The 12998-nt window shown below is 36.2% G+C and overlaps 1 protein-coding gene and 1 long non-coding RNA gene across 2 annotated transcripts; both read left to right on the top strand.

The window, feature by feature from the left end:
• The first annotated feature begins 990 nt into the window (after positions 1-990).
• On the top strand, positions 991-4369 carry LOC121978376 (non-specific phospholipase C2-like). The gene is made up of 4 exons (XM_042530733.1): positions 991-1657; positions 2746-3263; positions 3357-3530; positions 3849-4369. The coding sequence occupies exons 1-4, from the start codon at positions 1089-1091 to the stop codon at positions 4136-4138; spliced, it is 1551 nt and encodes a 516-aa protein (XP_042386667.1). The 5' UTR covers positions 991-1088; the 3' UTR covers positions 4139-4369.
• A 5203-nt stretch (positions 4370-9572) lies between these two features.
• On the top strand, positions 9573-12217 carry LOC121978370. The gene is made up of 4 exons (XR_006111128.1): positions 9573-10782; positions 10916-10981; positions 11269-11319; positions 11905-12217. It is a non-coding gene; the product is annotated as an uncharacterized LOC121978370 (long non-coding RNA).
• The last annotated feature ends 781 nt before the right edge of the window (positions 12218-12998 follow it).

The raw sequence follows: 12998 nt of genomic DNA, 5'->3' as shown, positions 1-12998 counted from the left end.
AGGAAGAATCATCAAAATTCTCAGGCCCAATATGGAGAATTTTGATAATTCTTTTTTGTTATATTTTAATAGAAGTCAAAATAAACAATGGATAGCATATTTGAACTCTTGTAATACCAGAAATTCACAAGAACTCAAATTGGTGTAATCGGAGCTCTCTAAGTCCATCAGTGGGTTTTGATCCGGAAAAGAGAAAAGAAGAGAGGAAAAATGATAAATTCCAACATCTTTTAGTTACGTCCCTCATTTGGAAAAAAAATTTCTATAAATACGTCATAGCTGGGGTTCGAACCACATGTACCTGAGTGACAACTTGGATATCTTACCACGACACCATGACTCTAGGGACAAAAAAAAAGAATAGATGTTACATACACAGGTGGAAAGAAAAAAGAGAAAGAAATGACATAGAAAATAGAAAATAAAAAATAAAAAGTAATTAAATTTATTAGAAAGGTAAAATGGAAAAATAGAAAATAGAAAATAGAAAATAAAAAATAAAAAGTAATTAAATTTATTAGAAAGGTAAAATGGAAAGAGCATTGTAAAAAAGTACACCCTTTATTATCCTTTATTAAATAATAAAGTAGTATGCATCTTTCCATAAATTTAAAAATCTATCTACACATGTTTTTTTATAAATGTTCAAATTTTTTCCCATCTTACATTTGTCTAAGTAAACACGACCCAACTCCGGTTGCCAAATTAATCTATTGATGATTCCAGAATTTAATAATTTTATGAGTTTATATAAAATAAAAATCGTCGGAAAGGAATACAGATAAAAAAATAATTTAGTGTTTAATAAAATAAAATGCGTAACGTATTTAACATAATATAGAAAATAATCAGTAATTAATTTGATTGTAGGACAATTAATCACAAATTAAAAAGGTAAGTCTATAAAAAGAATATTTTACAATATAAGAAGTATTTAACACATCCAACAAAACGAGGGAGGAATCATTGCAGGCTCACCGTCGACTGCTTTATAAAAGCGCAAGCGCGGGCGCGGCTTAAGCAGCGTTCCATTTCCCATTCCCACTCCACTTGGTGAACCAGGAGCGAGAGCGCATCCACATTTCGCCATGAGGGAGCTCCACCGACCCTCCTCTTCCCCTGCGGCCCTGCTGTTTATCGTTCTCCTTCTCGCCGGAGGCGGAGGAGGCGCCGCCTCCGGGCCGATAAAGACGGTGGTCGTGCTGGTAATGGAGAACCGCTCCTTCGACCACATGCTGGGGTGGATGAAGCGGAACAATCCGGAGATCAACGGCGTGACGGGGCAGGAGTGGAACCCGATCTCGACGACTGACCCTTATTCGCGGCGAGTCTACTTCCAAGACGGCTCCCAATACGTGGATCCGGACCCGGGGCACTCATTCCAGGCCATACGCGAGCAGGTCTTCGGCTCGGACAACTCGTCTGCCGACGTGGCGCCGATGAACGGGTTCGTGCAGCAGGCGACATCCATGTCGGAGAATATGACGGAGAGCGTGATGAATGGGTTCCCTCCGCAGATGGTGGCGGTGTACGAAGCGCTGGTCCAGGAATTCGCAGTGTGTGATCGATGGTTCGCGTCGATGCCGGCGTCGACGCAGCCCAATCGGCTTTACGTCCACTCCGCTACCTCCCACGGCCTCATCGGCAACGACAATGGGTACGCATCCGCCTCCCCTGCCTGCTTCCTCTTCCTTTTTTTCTCTTCTTCTTCCCCTCGTCGCCTATTCGTTTCCTTGTATTTTTTGTCGTTGAGATTGCGATGGTTAATTCGATTCGATCGGGATAGATGGCCGGCTGTTGTTTTTTTTAATTTTGGTGGGAAATCTAGCTGGTTGTTGTTGGGAAATGGGATCGGACGCCTCTGGATCGTTGTCTGAACCATTAATTGACATTCCCAGAGAGGAGTCTTGGTGTTTCACCTCACTCTCGCTGTCTCTCACTGTAGACAATTTCTCATGGGGCGATTCAATGTGATAAATCATTTTTTGTGTCTGTGTGTGTCAGTGAGGTATCTGCTAGTCTTAACTCCATAGGGACCCTTGTTATTTAACCACAGTGTGTGTGTTTGTCAGTGAGGTATCTGCTACTTTAAACTCGTGATGGTATCATTATTTAACCTATTGTTGGGTTAGAAATGCTTCGTGCTAAAGAAACAGTAGATCAGATTTGTTGAGTTTACAAACTAATAAGTTAAGGAACATTTATTTATAGCTGAGCTCAGATGTCTCCATTGTCAAAACAATGCAGCAGAAATTCTCACCCAAAATAGTCCGAAGCACTTAAACATGGTCTCTGATTTTCGATAACTAGCTCCCTGAGAAAACTTTAGGAAATTACATCCAATTTTATCTCCAGAATAGTATTTTGACCTTGATAGTGTTGTGAAAAAAAATACAGATAAATAATAGTTTGACATGACTATGATTCTACAGGTAAAATTGAAGACAATTTTTATAGAATCTCAATGGAAAATGTCTCTTCTTTGAAGGAGGGCATCACATCAGCAAGTTTTGTTGTAGTTAGAAATGTTTTTGGGGATTTTTTTTTTTTTTCAAATTTAAAAAGACAGGTTCGTCGATGTCGATTCATTAGTCAAAATCATGTTTCTTATCGCATGGTTGTATGAGTAGCATATATCCACAACTGATTAGATTGCAAATTTTGACTCTATTAATTATCCATTACTAGTTACTAGGCTGCATTCGACTTGCTAAAAAACTAAAGAACTTGATAAAACTCGTGCAGAGCTCTGATACCTGGGGTTCCACAGAGAACAATGTTCGAGAACATTGATGAAGCAGGACTTTCTTTTGGAATATACTACCAGAATATACCAGCTGTTCTGTACTATCGCAACCTTAGGAAGATCAAATACATTTCCAAATTTCATTCCTATGGGAAGTCGTTCAAGGATCGTGCACTTGAGGGCAAGCTCGAGAACTATGTTGTCATCGAGCAGCGTTTCATGGACTCAAAAGACAAGCCGGCCACCGATGATCATCCTTCCCATGACGTGTACCAAGGACAGATGTTTATCAAGGAGGTCTATGAAACCCTTCGCGCCAGTCCCCAGTGGAATGAGACCCTCTTGGTCATCACTTACGATGAGCATGGTGGCTTCTTTGATCATGTTCCAACACCAGTGAGGGGTGTCCCTAGTCCTGATGACATAGTTAGCCGTGAGCCTTTCTTCTTTAAATTCGATCGTTTGGGAGTTAGGGTACCTGCCATTATGGTCTCTCCATGGATCGAGAAGGGCACTGGTAATTTTCATTAACTTTGAATATATTTATGGTTATTAACCTAATTGTTTTTATAATGCATATATAAGAACCGTATAAGTTGGATATTTGCAGTTATTCATGGTCCCAATGGACCAACTCCAACTTCAGAATATGAACACTCATCCATACCAGCAACTGTGAAGAAACTTTTTGATCTCCCTTCATTCCTGACAAAAAGAGATGCATGGGCTGGAACTTTCGAGGGCATTGTGCAAACTAGGACAACACCACGATCTGATTGCCCAGGTGATCATCTACTTGCTGATCATCATCTGCATGCATCTTCTTTGAAATTAAAATTCATCCCTACTCGAAACTCGTGATGTTCAATAATAATGTATATATTAAACGATCTAAAATTCAATAGCTAGCAATCAAAGTGAAATTAAAATTTAGGAGAAGATTATTATTGGTAAGTTCATGACCTATAAACACACGGGTAAAAATGTTGTTATTTTTTTTCCCTATGTGTGGCCATTAGATAGTCGAAAACTCCATTGCAAATATCAAAATGTTCCATCCGAGAAAGCCCCTAGCTAATATGATTTTTGTTTACGAGTTCAGTTCAACTCCCAACTCCCTTAAAGATTAGACCCACTGAAGCTAACGAGGAGGCCAAGCTGACTGAGTTCCAGCAAGAGCTCGTCCAACTCGCATCAGCGCTAAATGGGGATCACATCCTGATCGACTTCCAAGACAAAATCGTGAACAATATGACGGTCAGGGAAGCCATAGACTACGTGGATGCTGCAGTCGAGCGCTTCTTGGAAGCAGGAAGATCTGCAAAGAAGATGGGCGTCGATGAGGAGCAAATTGTGAAACTGAGACCATCACTGACGTCGAGGTTTCCATAAAATGTGTCTCCTTGAAGACTGTTGGTGTTAGTTGGGTATATCAACAAGGTCGATCATTCTTGCTGCTGATCATCTAAATAAAATGAGCAGGAAGGATACTTGCTGCTGCTGCTGCCTGCTAGTTAGGAGTTATCAGTCTTCTTCCTGTCCAAAGGGCCCAGGGAGGGATGTGCACTGTTTTCTGTAGTTTTAATTACGCTTGGAATGGATCGGCAGATGCAATTGGTTTCACTTGTTAATTTGGCTCAAATTCCAACTTGGCCGGACACGGAAATACACAGCTCCATGATCGATCAGTAGGAGACTTAGGTAATCGTGCAAAGATCACGGGCGAACCCAATCCTATATCATTTATATTTTATCCATTTATAAAATACAGTTCGATTTTTCAAGCCCAGCACAATCTTATACCAAATATTTAAAACAAGCTTAGTGCCAAGCATAAACTGTATGATTAATTACAGTAGTGCATTATAGTTAATTAACGTACTTGTATCATAGTTAAATAAATCCCTTAATTAATTAGCTTGCGCGTGCTGCGTTTCTCTGCACGTAGCAGTGTCGTCGTCCAAGGCCGGCCGGTCGGTGCCCGGTGGCCATATTTCAACAGGGTGCCGGCGCAGTCATTAATGGGGACGGCGTTGCATAGGGAGTCGACCGGGAGAAGGCAATTGGCGAGGAGAGCTTCCGCCACTCCCCCACTCAATATTGATGTTTCGCCAAGGCGCTGCTGGAACATTAAGCTGCTCCTGCGCCTGGGACGTCGCCGTTCTACAACGTCTTCTTGAACCCTGTCGTCCAACGCCTCCAAGTCCAGCTCAAAAAGTTCCTCCTCCTCCTCCTCTTCTTCTTCGACATGATGATTAATGATCTCTATATATTCCTCCGAAATGATGGTACGCTGCGGCTCACTGACATTAATAATGGCGGAGGCTACTGTGCTTGCCATCTCTTCTTCTTCTGCTGGCGATTAGCAGTATAATTAGACTCCATGATTAAATAGCTAGCGAGAGAGATGCTGAGCGTGAGTGGGTTAATTTTGGTGGCTTCCTTTCAACTAACTTGCAACTGTCTACGGAGGTTTGGGCTAGTTCGAGTGTTTTTTTTTCCTAGGTAATTTATTTGATTAGAAGAAATTGTTAATTAATATCGGTTTGGTTGAGAAGTTTATCTATCTGAGATACCCACATTTGAAGTTTTGAACCAACGAATACTTTTCATGGATTAATTAAAAAACCTAAAAAAATATTTATGTCGCCAACTAATATCAGTGGCAAAAAATCCATACGTCCATCTAAATCGTCTGATAAGGGGATCCATAATGCATGATTACTTTCGTTCACGTTATTAGATTCATTGTTACATACTTATTATAACAACATATTTCTTTCATCCACGTTCCTTTAATTTTAACATTAACACTTATTAATTACGAGTCTCACAATTCACTCAATTATCTTAAAATTATATCATATTAAATAAATATATTTTAAAATATTTAAATTATTATTAATATTTTTAATAATAATCTTACTTTTTAAAATTATTAATATTTTTAAAATTTAAAATTTTTAATAAATAAAATTAAAAAATAAAACACACGTGCCCCATGTTGCTTGAACGTATTTAAGTGGAGGGATGTTATAACACCCCTCCATGGCTCCATGACGGATATTAACATCAAGAGGTGTTATAACACCCCTATTAACGTGGCATTGCAGATGCTCTAACTCTACCGTCATCTATAAAGATAAATTAGGAAATCGAAGCGGACCTATATGAAAAGATATCGTATATATGAGAGGATCGTCATATGATTTTTTATCGAGATTCAACCCTTACTTATGATGATAATTCTAACATGATGACTAACTCAACTATGTCATAAAACTGTAGTCAACTAATATCAAACATATGACATATGGATATAAATTAAAACTCATATAAATTAGCTTTTATTGGGATTCAATTTTGACTTATGATTAGTGATTGGGTGTTTGTTTTTATGCTTCATTCAACTATCTAAGAATAATAATTATTTATAATTTATCTCTTCTGTATTAATATTAATACGAAGAAGTAGCTAAAATTGACACATAGTAACATTTTAACTTTTATTTTCATTTTGAATTAATTTACAGTTTAAGTTGCCAAAGCTAAAAGATACTTTTATTTTTCTTGAATATAATATATCTTCAGTTTTTTTAATCTCTAATTTTAATTTTAAATCGAACTTTATCTGTAATTTCACTACTTACAGTACTGACTTCGCCGGTGACATTATTAACCTGCTTGTCGAGTACTCTTCTCCTTCTCCTCTATCTTCTCCAACTTCGGCGACCACGGCCGGCGATCCTTCGCCCCCACCAGACGTTCGTAGTGCTTTTTTAGCTCCGGCGTACTGCACAAATCCCAGCTCTCCTGATCCACATCGCCGACGGATATCAGCTTGGTTACGAACTCCGGCTGTACCTTGATTACCGTCCTCCCATCGGCTCCCCTCACATACTCGAACGGAGACTGTCCCCCGCCGGCGAACTGAGGGGCACTTTTGGAGGCAGATAGAGACGCCAGCGACGCGGCTGTGAGGGGGTCGTTCGAGTCTCCCGGGAGCCGGTCAATGGGGAGAACGAAGTAGGTGCTGCCGGGGAGGAGCTTGACACCGATGGAGAGGGCAGGCACTGGGCGGCCAATGAAGAAGGAGTCGGCGTGGCAGACAACGTGCTTCGGGAAGCGGAACATAATCTCGCCGGCGAGGAGAGGTTTCGCACGGCCGGAGAGCGTGATCCGCTCGGTGGCGCCGCCCCAGAAGATGAGGTCGACGGCGAGAGAGGCGGGCTTGAGGCACGGCGAGTAAGCGTTTCCCATGGTGGGGATCAAGAAGAGAATAAGGCAGATCAATCTTGATGAGATCGAATCAAAACTAACAATACAACAATATTTATACGGGTTGGCGATGGTTTGACTTTGACCAACTTTAGATGTGTGCGAACGGTCAATAATAATTGCAAATCTTAGATTTTCTCTCTTATTAATCTAAAAAATGTCTTAGGCAATTAGTTGAAATGTTGAATGTCGATTGCGGATCGCTAATCTAATTTGCTACTTAATCGACAGCGCCCGTGTTTTTGCTGATTAATTTGTGTGTAGCAAAAGATGACCCAATACATCTGTACGTGTAACTGGTTGCCAAAATCCATGCAATTCCCATGTCGGCCTTGACATCGGAGTAAAAGTCAAACACGGAGAAATCACATGCTTGAAAAATTCAAAAAATATATATATTATGAAAATGTGCACGAAAGGGAACAGAAAATATTAAGGCAAAATCTTTCATGAATATAGTGGAAATTATTGACGTGGAGATCCTTGATTCCTTGTTCGGATTTGCTTCATTCGACAGCAGTAGGTGTTCACGCTTCGCCCTTAACAAACTGTTTGGTACTTTGGCCCTTAAAGTTTTAGCTGCCAACACCATAGAGACTAATTTGCAAATCTTAGGCGCTCAGTGAACTGTTAGAAATTTCAAAAATCGCAATATTAGAAATTCAAGGAGTAAATTCAAAATTGCAGCGACGTGCGCGTAGGGGTAGCCAGCCAGGCATAGATTGCACACGTTTAACATGTTTGAAATGTTTTTGTTATCCAGATTCGAGTTCATTACCAAACGAGGCAACGTCACTGCTGGCATATATTATCAGTTAATTATAGCAAATCGACAAGATTGACCTTCTTTTTAATAGTTTTTCAAAGATGTCTTATCAGATGTCTCCCTTGAGTCAGATTGTACTAATTTTATTTTGAATAAGACTCCTAAACCATCTTCTTCTGGATATAAAGACTTTCTGCATGAACCCATGAAACTATTACCATTAAATTAATAATCTAATACTTTATGAAGATTTAAAATATTGAATGTGAATTTAATAATTTGATTCATTAATATTAATAAATTGTTAATAATAAATGCTATGAATATAACCCCTGATGGATTTAATATATAAGGAAAAAATTTCCATTGATTTGAGTTTCTTGAATCAACAGGATTTTATTGTTGTTTCTTTTTTGTTAGGCTTTTTCTCATTGAGACCAAGCTAAGGTTGCCATCCAATTTTGTAAAAAACTTTCCGTACATTATAAGAATCAATTATGATGATAAATAAGTGATATGATGATTCTAGTGATGAATTCAGATTAACTCCTTGTTACTATTATTTTGATTTTGAGATTCAACCTTAAGAATGGGTGATACTTAGATCCTGTATTAATGTATCAAATGGTTAAATTTTGATATCTCTTTCCCATCGTAAGTCAAAGACAGACGAGTAATAAATTTAAAACCGAATAGATCGAATCCAAAAAATCATTTTTTTAAGAAAGTGTACTGATATAAAATTAATTTATTAGATCAATTATCAATTAATTAAAATTTCCTTATAAATTAGATTGATTTACCAATTGAATTGCATTAAGATAAATTTGATAATGTTTTAATTTAATTTATTTAACTAATTTGTAAAATTTAAAATAACCTGAATAAATAAAAAAAATTATATATATTTTTAAAAACTTAAAGGACTTTCCCTTATAAAAAATTAATTCAATTTTTTATATTAAATATTAAACGGATAAAAATAAATACTATATTTGAACTTAGCTAAAAAGTCAAGAAATATATATTTTCTAATGTTGCTGGCTCAAAGTATTTACAGAAATTTTTCCATTGTGTTCAATCCTAAGATATAAGACTAAAGAAAACTATTATAGTATATAGTTTTTATTTAAAAAATAATTAGAGAAAATTACTAATAAGTCTTAAAATTATTTTTTTTTTTGTAAAAAATTACATTTATATAATTTTATTTAAAGTTTTATCAAAATTAGTTGGTAAAGATCATTTTTAATAAAATAGTAAGATATATAATATAATTATTAATTTTCACAAATAGACTTATTTAAAAATGTAAATAATTTTTGGTTCATCTTTTTTATTTGCATATTTTTATAGGGGGTTCTCCTCTCTTATTCATGTGTTAAAACTCCGACACTTAGACTACATATCAAATGTTATGTTCCCCGATTTATTTTCTCAATGATGCATGTTGTAGGAAAGCTAAATAATTTATATGTAAAAAAGATGATAATGTGTGCAGTCCACTATCGATGGCCCCCGTAAAATATGGTACACGTAATTCTTGATCCTTTCCATAATATTATAAGAAAATTATAATTTCATAACACTTAAAAGATAATATTTTTTTTTAATGTCTATATTTTATATTTCTTATTAAAAACTGCTTTTTCAAATAAGTATGGTCTATTAGATTTTTTTTTAATTAGAGATAATCAAAAAATATTGTCTATCAATAATTTTTAATATTTATAGTAATATTTTTTTAACACTATGCCACTAAGTCAAAATCTCCCTGCGTGAAACTACACAAAATTAAAAGTTAGTCTCCAAAACTCTATCTCCGCAAAAACTCCAAAAATCATCTCCACCGAAACCCTCCTCCGCACCTCGTCCGCCACTCCTCCGCACCATCCCTCACTCCTTCATCTTCTCCTATCAAGCAGACACCCAACCTCATCTTATCGATGCCAACACAAGTCGTTGCCTTCTTCTCCATCTTCCACCTTTTCTACATCTAGCCAACCACCTCCTCTACATCACCGCCGACGGAGCTACTTACTCTCATCTCTCCTATTCGGGTTAGGAGAGGAGAGGCCATAGCTTCCTTCCGGAAGCTCCCATTCCCTCTCCACATATTTTTGTCTAATTTTTTTGCATTCTTCGTTATTGCTTCTATGCGACTGAAGTGGAGGATGACAGTCGTTTCTGTAGTTTTTGTTTTCTTTGCATGAATCCTCACCCATTTTTGTTCAAAGATTTTTGTTTCTTGATTAAGATGCAAGATTTATTTTTTATGTAAGGAAGTTCCTGAAACTACTAAGACCTGGGAAAGAAATCGTGGTTCTTTGTTTCATTCTTTTGTTAGTCGAGTTATATGATATCATATTTAGAATTATTAATGCTTCCATGGAGTTCTATTTACTCATCTGTTGTAGTCTGATGCTTGATAGATTTGTTTCTTTCCTAGGCTTTAATGAACCAATCTTTTATCTCTTTTTTTTGCTATAGTAATGAAGTGTTGCTTGTTTAGCATCTTAATTTAAACTAGTTTAATATTGTTAAATAAGTTCGGAAACAAGTCATCAATTCTTCATTGGTGTTTTCAATTCAAGATCCAAGATCATCAAATGTTTGATAAAATGTCCCAACCATTTGTCCTACTTTAGTTTTGCATTTTCTTAAGCTTAGATTCTCGCAATGCTTTGTTAATTGAATGCTTCATGTTTCTCTTATGTTCATGTCATCATTTAAATGCAATTAGGTTATAGATTAGATGTTTCTATAATGCTTTATGTTTTGTTAAATGTTTTGCTTACTTTATGTTGCTTTGTTTTTAATTTTTAGTTTCTATTTTTTTAATGAAATGATAACTGAATTATTTATAGAAAATATTGACTTTCATGGCATATAAATCAGTACATGTTTTCAATTGCAGACTTGTGTTCTTATAGTCAATATACATTGTGAAGGTTGTAAGGATAAGGTCAAGAAAAGGTGCAGAAGGTTCAAGGTAAGTTGTGAGGTTTAGCTGTACTTTATTTGTGGTATAATTGGTTTGTTGTTTGACTGGGTTCATGTGGTACATGGTGAGTATCTTAGATTCTTTTAATTCGACATATTACCCGTTAGTTGATTTATTGTAGTGTTGGTGACTTACCAAAGAAGGAGACTTTGAATGCAAGGATTTGATGAAAAGAGTACAAAAGATTGTAAGTAAATTAATCTCAGTGTCATGTTAATCTTTCTTTAAATAATTTCTGGTCCTATTTTGTAGTGTCTGATTGTCTTTTTATGTTGTGCAAATTGGATAACTTCTATATATGCTGGACAAACTTACAAAGTTTGTGGATCCAAAGTTTGTATATATCTGGATTGTGATTGTTACAAATCTTCCAATATTGTGTAGATTGGATCCAAACTTACGTGTTACTTAAGTGTTTTTACCTTAAGCTTTTTGATCTTTCACCGATCTGTGTTTGTTTTCTCTGATACACAGGTTTGTTCTGCCTTTGTGCAACTTATAGAAGTTCGAACATTATTCCTAGAGGTATGAAAAAAAAATTATTTGATTTTCAGGTGGATTTGTTCATATTTCTATTGATTGCCCATATTGGTTGTGTGCTTTTGCCATTCTATCTTGGACGAACATCATAATGAGAAGATGTTGTGGAATTCTAAAATAGTAGCATCAACATTTATGCTAGCACAACCATGACATGGTAGCACATAGTAAAATGTGGATGCTGATTATATAAGATATTGTACATTAAACCATGAGCTTGTTCTCCTTTTTTGGTTTATCACTTATGTTGTGTTGTTTGTTTATTTAATACTAAGTAAACCGTCTTGATTTCTACTTTAGAATCTCAGAGTTTATAGAATCCACTAGAGATATTGTTGTTCCATTTTTGTGGGTCATCAGGATTAACTTAGTAACTTACACTTTGTCTTGAATCTTTCACATGCAGTGTCTTTTTAGACATTTTGAAGGTAAATGAAGGTATTCAAAAACTCCAACTAACTTACACTTTGTCTTGAATCTTTCACATGCAGTGTTTTTTTTAGATATTTTGAAGGTAAATGGAGGTATTCAAAAACTCCAACTAAATAGCTCGGGTATGGATGATTACAGGAGCAACAACTACATGCTATGTGGCACTGCATTCGAACCTCAGGGGTGTGACTAGGAAGTACTTCGATGAAGAACTATCAAGAAGGTTTTGGGATTTAAGCGAGAAGATGGTTAAAGTCAATGAGTAAAGAACATTCAAGTCAACAGGATAAGTAGCATCTATCAAGATCCTTTAAGCTCATGAAATAAGATATAATCGATAGGAGTAATTTTAAGTATCTTCTAATTAAAATTTCTTTGTATGCGAGTAATTATGTTTGTTATAGAAGTGTAAGGATGATAATTTATATATTTATCTTGGTTGTTTATTTAATAATATGTTGTTGTTTGAAGTAGATTCATTTTCATTTATCTTTTATTTGTCTTTGGTATTAAAAGACAATAGTTTAAAACCTCTTGTTTTTGCTAAAAAAGACAATGCTTTTTTATGCGTTGTGAAACTGTTGTCTTTACTAAAAAGACAATGTTTTTATGCGTTGTCTTTAAAAGGATAACGCTTTTTATACGTTGTCTTTGTAAAAAACGACAACATTTTTAAAGCGTTGCAAAAGTGTTATCTTTGCTACAAATGACATTGCTTTTAAAGTGTTGTCTTTGAGCAGACTTTTAACAACTATACTTTTAACAACGCTTTTTTAGCTATAAGCTTTTTTCTTGTAGTGTAATTTTCTAGAATTGTTGTCAGAATCTAATTAAAATTTGCTTGGATCTTTTCTAGGTTCATCTTTCCATCTAAGTTATAGTTTTAAGTCGAACCATGCTACCGGAGGCAGTCGGCGGTGGGCGGGCCACCCCCTGCTCAGCACCATACAATCCGCCCACTATCGGTGGCCTCCGGCTGCTTGGCTTAACCCAAAACTATAACCTACGTAAGAAGGTGAACCTAGGGGAGATCACAACCAATGTTGGCCGGATTTCAGCCACGATCCGACGTGCAAATTGTGAAAGGGATTAAGGATTGCGGACCAGAGGATTCGGTCTCATAAAATACATGTCGATAAAGGGATTTCTCTCCGTAACAATAGCACGAGTAGGGGGTGAGATAATCCATAGAATTTCTATATAAGTTGAAAATCGATCCTAAACTTATCAAT

Source organism: Zingiber officinale, chromosome 1B, assembly GCF_018446385.1.
Source record: "Zingiber officinale cultivar Zhangliang chromosome 1B, Zo_v1.1, whole genome shotgun sequence".
Classification (NCBI taxonomy): domain Eukaryota; kingdom Viridiplantae; phylum Streptophyta; class Magnoliopsida; order Zingiberales; family Zingiberaceae; genus Zingiber; species Zingiber officinale.
This window is presented reverse-complemented; position numbering and strand designations above follow the sequence as displayed.

Excerpts from the sequence above, each read along its gene's own strand:
- LOC121978376 (XM_042530733.1), top strand. The coding sequence starts at position 1,089 with ATGAGGGAGCTCCACCGACCCTCCTCTTCCCCTGCGGCCCTGCTGTTT. Across the intron at positions 1,658-2,745 it reads CTCATCGGCAACGACAATGG|AGCTCTGATACCTGGGGTTC; the intron begins GTACGCATCCGC and ends AAACTCGTGCAG. Across the intron at positions 3,531-3,848 it reads ACCACGATCTGATTGCCCAG|TTCAACTCCCAACTCCCTTA; the intron begins GTGATCATCTAC and ends TTACGAGTTCAG.